The 8,448-nt window shown below is 40.6% G+C and overlaps 1 protein-coding gene across 1 annotated transcript; it reads left to right on the top strand.

Annotated features, from left to right (window-relative positions):
* Window positions 1-962: 962 nt before the first annotated feature.
* On the top strand, window positions 963-6,139 carry LOC116255395 (protein TIFY 8-like). The gene is made up of 7 exons (XM_050078561.1): window positions 963-1,782; window positions 2,319-2,500; window positions 3,128-3,380; window positions 3,487-3,583; window positions 3,762-3,849; window positions 5,501-5,735; window positions 5,806-6,139. Exons 1-7 carry the CDS (start codon window positions 1,581-1,583, stop codon window positions 5,898-5,900), a joined length of 1,152 nt encoding a protein of 383 aa, XP_049934518.1. The 5' UTR covers window positions 963-1,580; the 3' UTR covers window positions 5,901-6,139.
* The last annotated feature ends 2,309 nt before the right edge of the window (window positions 6,140-8,448 follow it).

The following is an 8,448-nucleotide window of genomic DNA, read 5'->3' on the forward strand; positions in this document are numbered from 1 at the left end:
CCATGCAGCAAGGAACACCAATCATAAGCTTTTGTTTCTTCGTTGTTGGGATAACTTCAGTATCCTGGGAAAATGACTTTTTGAAACTAAATCCATTTCAGATTCTTGCAATTCTGTCACAGAAGTTTCAGGCAGAACCGAGATTGACGTTTTATATACTACCAATAAAAGTAAAATGGGGATTTTATGAAGTGTTAAGATGAAGACTTGTCATCAACTCCCCAACTGTGGTGACAACTTGAGTTTGGTCATCCTTTCATAATGGGGATCCATTAGTTGGTGATTGATGCGTACCTGCCATAAAGAAAGAAACATAAGATCTTAGGACTTTGGTTTCCTTAACTGTGCCAAATTTAACAAAATTGAAAATTCAGGTCGTGGTATATTTGAATACGTAGGCAAAAAGCATACATTATTGCATTTTAATATGAGCGTAACAGACTTGAAATACAAAATTCATACACTTTTTGGAACCATGAATACCAACTTCAATTTCGTAATAATGTTTGTTGAAATCCTTCCGTAAGTGGAAGTTCATCAAGTACATGGACAAATCTCATAACGACAACGAAAAGATCACCTAATTTAGAAAAGGAAAGGCCCCCAAGAATCCTCGATGTACCCTCCATTCACATTTCATGGGATATCGACTTCTGCTCATCTTTGTTCAAAATTTTCCTTGGTCATGTGTCTGATAACCAGTTCTTGTGCCTTTGATTTGATTTTGTCTTTTTCATGCCTAGGGGTCACGATGTTGTAACTTCCGAAGAAACATGGGCATTAATGGCGTTAAACAGAGGTTAAAATATTGCTAGAAGTCACTTTTTGCATCCGACTCACAAGGGCGGCTCCGCTCATTTAATGAGAAAGCGGGACGCAATGAACGTAGCCACCATCCACCACCTTTTGGTCGACCGACATTTTAAACAGCAATGACAGTCGACAGAAGAGAAAAAAAAACAATGCATCTTGGTTGGACTGAGAGTATCGTGTTAGTTATTTTGGAATTAAAAATGGCAGAGAGAGCTGCTTCATCGACAGGTGATAATACAGAGAGAGCGAGCTCGAGCTTGCTCACTCGGCGACAGGCGGCTTTCTTGGTCTGTAGCCAACGGTAATTTTTTATGCTTTCACCAAAGTTCTTGGCCTGAAACACCAAATACACTGGTTCTCTCTCTCTCTCTCTCACGTGGGAGGAAGGGACCAAAGAGAGGTGGAGAGATCGCAGTCTTGTTTTAGTCAAGAAAGGAAAGGAGACAGAAGAAAAGGGAGATGGAGATAGAGAAAGAGAGGACCGTTACTTGGCAAATGTCGTTCTGAGCAAAGCTGCATGTGTTTGTGAAACTTTTTTTCTTCTCTTTTTCCTCTTTGCCTTTTCTTTCCCTCTTGGTTAGAGAGAGAGAGGTAGGCATTACTAGTAATGGCGTCCTGAGGGGAAGGCCGCCTCGTACTTGCAAAACTCTTTTGCTTTTCTCTTCTTCTTTCAATTTCTTTCCTTCTTTCTTTTGGTCTTTTGAGAGAGAGGGGGAGAGAGAGTGGAGGTGGTGTGGGCCCGCTGAGAGAGTGTGGGGGAGGGGGTAATGGCGGCCAGTGTGATGATGTCGAGAGAAGGGCAGCAGCCGGTCTTCCACGACTTCCTCGGCATGAGCTGTACGGACTCAGCGGTGTTGCCGGCGGCGAACAAGAGCGTTGCTGGAAGCGCGCAGGGAGACTTGTCGGCAGGAGGAGCATCTTCAGCCGCCGGCCAGCCTCTGGTTCGAACCAGCTCCCACCTCGTCTCCGGTGAAACCTTCTGTCTAGACTCCTTTGTTCCTTCTCACAGTCCATTTTTCTAGTTTCTTGTGAATTATTTTGATGGGTGTTGGAGATATTCCTCATTTTTGTTCGTTCCTGCGTTCATTTTCTTCTTTCTTTTGAGCTCCCGGATGATGGGCATGCAAGAATGCCTTCACTTCTTCCTTGGTTCTTTTTTTCAGTGTCTACCTTTTTATGCGTTTCTAGAGTCTGCTTGTTTAATCCGCGCACCTTGTTGTGGTAAATTGACATGTTAACCTCAGTAGTTGTCTGTCAGCAATGCTCTTTTTTTTTTTTGTTGCTTGTGTTTTCATGGTTGATATCTCATGTGATTTCATTATGCTGAAAACATTAGATGCATTTTGTTTTCCTTTTCCCTTTTCTGTAATTTGCTTCAACGTTTTGGTTTAATTGAGTATGCAATTACAGTTATCGTCTCTTTCTATCTTTTTTATTTGTTGATTATATAAGTTGCACGTACTGATGTTTTTTCTTTACGTCATTTTGGTTTGTCATCTCTCTAGAACGGCAGCGGGGAAGCAATCTCGATGAAGTTCAGTTACATGGTCAAATGAGTAGTTCCATGTTGCTGGACCGGTGTTCTGGAAGGAAGAGGAGCAATTCGGACTCGGGATTCATGGGATCAATGAGAGGCAGGATGTTGCAAATGGGTGCAGATTCTATGGAAAATGCAAACTTGATGAAGGTGTAAGCGAATATCCTTTCTTTTTCTCCTCTCTGTAGAGCACTACGAGCTTTCTGTAGTAGGACGAATGGTTGCAGAAGATGTTACTGCAAGCTTTTGAAGAACTTCGGAAGCTCCCCGCCCAGGAAACTCATGTTGGAAGTGAAGAACTACGTGTTTTCTTGTGCTTCCCAAACTTTATGTAAAGCTCGATTCCTCAGATATAAAAGCACAACCTTCAGTGGTCTAGTGGAATATGCTTTTCTTGTTCGGAGAAACTTTTTTTTTGAAAATTTTGATAATGTTTTTATTGTAAATACGTCTTCCTGTGTATTGGCTTGAAAACGTAGTCAAGCGAGAAAATGAACCGTTTATCTTTTTGTGAATATATAGTCTCTCACTGTCTTTTGTTATGTTTCCCAAATCTTTGTGCTTCACATGAAGGCATTTGCGTAGACAATCCTCTGCATTTTTTTTTCATTGCTTCTGGTGCGCGTTCCGTACCCTTTGAACTAGTTTAGAATGTGCTGTACTTCATAATTGTACACGAACAGAAAACTAGTACTTTTTATTGCTCATGCTTGTACCCTGTTCGAACTTACATGTGGACATGACTACTTATTTTATCATGGTCAAATTGGCTTACAGATTTATCAAAATGAAGCAAGAGATCACAGAGTAGTTGGACGGCATCAGGAAGAAGTTATAAATCTTATGCAACCACCAAGAAGTGGTTCTGCTAATCCAGCTTTATTGCAGCTGCAAATGAGCATGAGATCAGATTTTGCTGCGTCAAAGTTGGATCAGGTCATGCCAACCAATAGAATGCCTGCAATGAGCTTCCATCCTCGCCTTAGTCAGTGCACTCAGTATGGAATATTTGCAGAGAAAATTTCTTCAGGTGTGTATAAGGACAGCAGTGCTGGCCCTTCTTACTCAATCCGCAGCAGATGAAGGTTCAAGAACTGGAATGAAGGGGTGTGGGATAAAAAATATTGCTGCCTCAGTGACTGGTGCAGGTGAGAGGACTTCTACTAGCGTGATGCTGAGTAAGCAAATGGCCAGTCCTCAAGCGATTGCATTTGAATCCAGTGGTCTATCAAGGTATGTGGTGTGTTGTTGAGTATACTAGAGGGTTTCTAACTTTCTGGTCTTTGAAGTATCTGTATCCAAGAACTGCCAATGGCACATCTAATCTATCTGCTTTGTGATTCATCTCTGTTGATTGCTGCCAAAGGCACGTCTATGCTGTCTCATTTCTGATTTATCTTTTGTTTTACAGCCACCAAATTTTGCCATCAGTTAATCGTCAGATGACCATATTCTATGCAGGACAAGCACACGTATTTGATGACGTCCATCCAAAAAAGGTACATATGTTGCACACAGTTTACTAGTCTTGTAAATTTTGTTATGTACCTAAGGAACACTTTGCAACAGTACATGTGGGTAAAGATCAATTGCCTTATAGGCCTCTAACTGTATATTGGGTCAACTTTTTTCTGCATTATCTGGAGCTTGTGGCATTTCAAATGATACTACGAACATGCATGTTGGAAATGCAAAGTTAGTGGTCTCTTCATGTTGGTAATTGCATAAACTGCTTGAAAATTGTAGCCCTTCTTTGCTTTATATATTGCTGAAGGCTTCATTTATAACCAACCAGGGTTGTCGTCTCTCATGCAATCCATGCATCCGAACTACTTCAGTGGGATCGTATATATCTCCATGAAAGGGTGTAGTCCTAAGCTGTGATGTGATCAACGACTAGGGATGACTAGGGATTTCTAGTACCTATAGTAAAAAATAGTTTTCATCAGATGCTTTTGCCTTATCTTTTGAACTGTGCATTTTGTGTTTTTTCTTATTTGACATGTTGTTTAACTGTATATATACATGTTTTGTATGTTCTACCGTATATGTACATGTTTTTATATGTTCTACTGTATATTTACATGTTTTATATGTTCTGTATATGTTCTTTAGTTGTTCATTATACAGACACGCACGCACAGATACAAAGACAATCTTTAAATGACACAGTATCTGCAAATGGTATATTGTAGATATCAAGTAAGAAAAGAAGTACACGGGATTTCCTAGACATAGTACACATGATTTAGAAGCGTATATACAGAATATATGTGATTTTATGCCTCATTGATTTTATTTTACTCAATGGACTTGGACTGACTGAAACCCATTAGTCCCGACTGGCCTATTTAGAGCCTTGACTAACCTGTGTCCTACTTCCAATTTGGGCAAGGTCCTCTCTTCCTTGAGGTTCTTTTGAGGTTGTTTGATGTGCGGAACTGAATGCAAGATGCAGTGTTCTGTTCTGCCATTCCACCAATTTGGCATAAAGGGAAGGAACACTGTGTGTTCCTCGACATCTGTTTGACGTGATGCCCATTGTTCTTGTGTCTTCTCACCTACAATGGTTTGCAGGCGTCCATTCTACTCGCATGATATGCACATGAACAGCCAATTTGGGAACATACTTTTGGTATATATTATATTTCTTTAATTGTGGAGGTTGCAGGTTAATAAATTTTACAAAACTTGTCATTGACAGTGCATCATTGTGGCTAGCATGGCCTGGTGTTCATCAATAGAGTGCAGCCCAGGAAGAGTAGCATGCATATGATTGTGTGGAGTTGCACAATCAGTGCATGATTGGTTATGGAAATTAGTTTTTTGCATTGTTAGTGGTAAAAAATAATAATAATAAAAGATGTCAACTCTTTCTTTGTTTACTGAGTTTTTATGCCTTCTTTCATGTCTCTTAGGTCTCTCTTTCCAAGAAAACTACCATAACTTGCATTGAAAGCTCATCAATTCCAGGAGCGAGTTAATTTAGCATGCCAATTTCGCACATCCATAAAGGTCACCATGCACCAAGAGCGTTCATCATCTGTTTCTTCGCTCCTTATATGGAATAGTTGTCTGATAAGAATGGTCCTCACAATTTCGTTAACTAGAACCTTCTGGTACTAAAAATTCTGTACAAGGTGTTTGCAGGCAGATGCAATCATGGCCTTGGCTGGATCAAATGGCCGTTCATGGTCCACGGCATATTCTTCCAGAAGTAGCGAGTCTGCATCCTTGAGTGAATCGTGCAAGCTGGCCAGGAATAGCGACCTTGGTGGTAAAAAGTTATTTTCTCAAGATACCCAGGGAAAGCTTCCATCCCCAGCCAGTGCCTACAACAATGGTGGTCAGGCTTCATCCTTTCCAGATCCAAATATAGCACCTGGTATAAGGCACTGCTATATTCTTACAAAGTGCAGTTATTTCAGCACATAGTTAACAATTTATAATTACAGGGGTTCAAGGCAGTAGTCCTGTCAAAGATGCGAAGGAGCTCATAACGGCACAGGCAGCTGGACTAGAAAACAGAGGGAACAAGGATGGAGAATAGATGAAAGTCGTGGATCTCAAATCTAAATTTGCTTTCAGTTTGAATGTAACAGTGGAGTTTCCTCAACAGTTTTGTGGTTGGAACGAAGCTGGTACTCACTACTTGGAAGGCTCTTTTGTCACGTTTCTAGTTCTCATGTAATGATTCACATCATCGATGTCATCAACTTTCAATCAGTTCATACTTCTAATCTTCTTGCACCGCCTTCTTGTACTGAATGACATCCTTTTTTCTGCTAAGTTCTGATAGGCCAGTTAGAGAGAGAAACGGAGGGGGAGAGCAGCCACTTAATACCTGCTTCTCTGCTTAAACCCAACTCAAGAAAAGTAGCACCTTTGGGAAACGCTATCTGACAAGCTATGTTGGGGGTGGTGTGGTTAACTTAATCCATGGGTACTTGTAGGGGAAGTCTCTTGGCCAACACAACCATTGAGGCCCAGTAAATTCCATATAGGGTGGATCTACTGTCTGGCCTATGAGACCCAGATGATACAGAGTCCTGATGTTTATAAGGTTCTGTGTAGGCTTAGGCTTCATCTTCCATGGATGGCACAAACTTGGACCCAACAAGGCTTGGCTCTGGTCGGCTCAGTCCAATTGGAGAGGCGGTTTACCAATCAAGAGCTTTGTCCTCTTGGATAAGGAGTTTGGACTTCAGATTTTCAAATTACAAAAGGTCAAAAGGTTAATACATGGAGCGCATCTCGTAGCATAAACCGGTAGAGGTCTGTCTAACCCAATACCCAATAGTCTGTCTCTGTAAATTTCGTGGTTTTCTCCAGACTTCCCAGTTGAACAAACTTGCAACTTCAATTATCAAGGCGTCTCAATTCAGGTTTCTGATAGTTGTCTGCCTTACGCCAGCTTGCCTATTCAAGAAGAAGAAGAAGACTATTCAGGTAGTCTAATAATTTTCTGCCTAACTCCAGCTTAGCTATTCAAGAAGAAAACAAGGTGTATATTTTGAAGTGATAGGCTTCCCATTGTCTTCAGATGTGCATGTTTAGAGGCAAAGAACATACCCCTGAAAGAAGGGAAAGAGCTTGAGTAGGGGAGCTCGAGTTAGTGATAATCATTTACGCAACTATTGGACGTGAATCTTCTGTTCTTATTTTTGGTGGATCAGAAAAAAACTAAACGACCACTACATGTATCAGCGTATACATGCACATGCACAATCATTTTGTTGCCTTGTGTTTCTATAATAACTATGAGTTTTTAGTGTAACTGCTGGTACAAAAAGTAGTACCCTTTGGTGCAGGTCAACTGGTCAAGTGGTTTTCTCACAGGTCAAGCAGTTTTCTCAAGAGCTATGCCATGAAACTGTTTTTCATTTTTTATGGTTTAGGTATTTTGAGAGGTCTTTTCGCAACAGAAACAGCTTGTTGTTATCCCATGAATCTACCCTAAAGACTGGGGCAGATTCATGGAAGAGTAACAAACTGTTACTATTATCAAATTGCCCATGTTACTATTACTAAACAGCTCCTGAAGGATTCAATGCCCAAGTTACAGCATTTCATGAATCTGTCCCAAAAAACTGCAGCATATTCATAGAATGTTGCAAAACAGCTCCTCAAGGAATCACTGCCCAACACAATTCTAGGCTTCTAGACTACTCGCCAAACATGTTAAATGATAGTTAAACAATTGGGTCCATCTGGTGAGGCCAAACTTCCCTGCCTAGAGGCCTCATCAACGTGCATCTAAGGCAGGGCAGACCACCACTGAAAAACCCAACGTCATGCTTCTGATATTCCGTTCAATAGTGGTTGGGTTTGTGAGCAAAAGAAGAAGGAACAACATGATGCTCATATTCTTCAAAGAGAAGTTGCACATAAGTTTAAGACCATCCCAACAAACTACTTGGATTTGTAGTTTAAGAAAGCCAGTGTATTATGAAGTGTACAAAAATTTTTAATACAAGCTTATCAAAATTCCTTTTGGGGCCAATTTTTTGTCCACAATCACAAAATTTGGCTTCATATTTTCAGTCAGATCGAGTGCAATGTCCCTTTTCTTTTCACAAGCAACAGTCCAGCACTTATTATTCCTTTTCTTTTTCACATCGTATTATTGAGTCAACATTTTTAAAGCATAGTTAGCAATGTGATAAGATCAAATACGAGTCTGCTACATCTCCTTCAAGGGTCCCATGGTTATTTAGGATATGAATTATGATGTTGGAGGCCCCATATGTCCAATTATCTCTATATTAGACCCGCAACAGACCATGAAGCAGCACATTTGAGTCAGTCTAATCAAAGGGTGGCAAATGGTTCAGATATGGTAAGTGGTTTCTGCCAACCTTGACTGTACCGTGTTCGGACCCAGTCTAACTCTTGTAACCGAGTCTATGTCTTCAGATTTTGACATTAAATTGGGCCACTAAGGAGAAAAAGCTATCCATGGATGATTTCTTCCATGTTTGGTAGCCCCTGTTAGGGGCCAGGTAACATTTATCCGAAGCAAAAAAAATTTTGCAGCGTCAAAAACACAATTGTAAAACCTCATTTATAACTCATCTAAACCAAACACAGAAGCTGTT

Source organism: Nymphaea colorata, chromosome 6 (assembly GCF_008831285.2).
Source record: "Nymphaea colorata isolate Beijing-Zhang1983 chromosome 6, ASM883128v2, whole genome shotgun sequence".
NCBI classification, from domain to species: Eukaryota; Viridiplantae; Streptophyta; class Magnoliopsida; order Nymphaeales; family Nymphaeaceae; genus Nymphaea; species Nymphaea colorata.

What these genes read in the sequence shown, in the direction of transcription:
- LOC116255395 (XM_050078561.1), top strand. Translation starts at nt 1,581, where the DNA reads ATGGCGGCCAGTGTGATGATGTCGAGAGAAGGGCAGCAGCCGGTCTTC. An exon ending in TGCAGAGAAAATTTCTTCAG is followed by an intron (nt 3,381 to 3,486) that starts GTGTGTATAAGG and finishes TTGCTGCCTCAG; the next exon opens with TGACTGGTGCAGGTGAGAGG. An exon ending in GAATCCAGTGGTCTATCAAG is followed by an intron (nt 3,584 to 3,761) that starts GTATGTGGTGTG and finishes TTTGTTTTACAG; the next exon opens with CCACCAAATTTTGCCATCAG.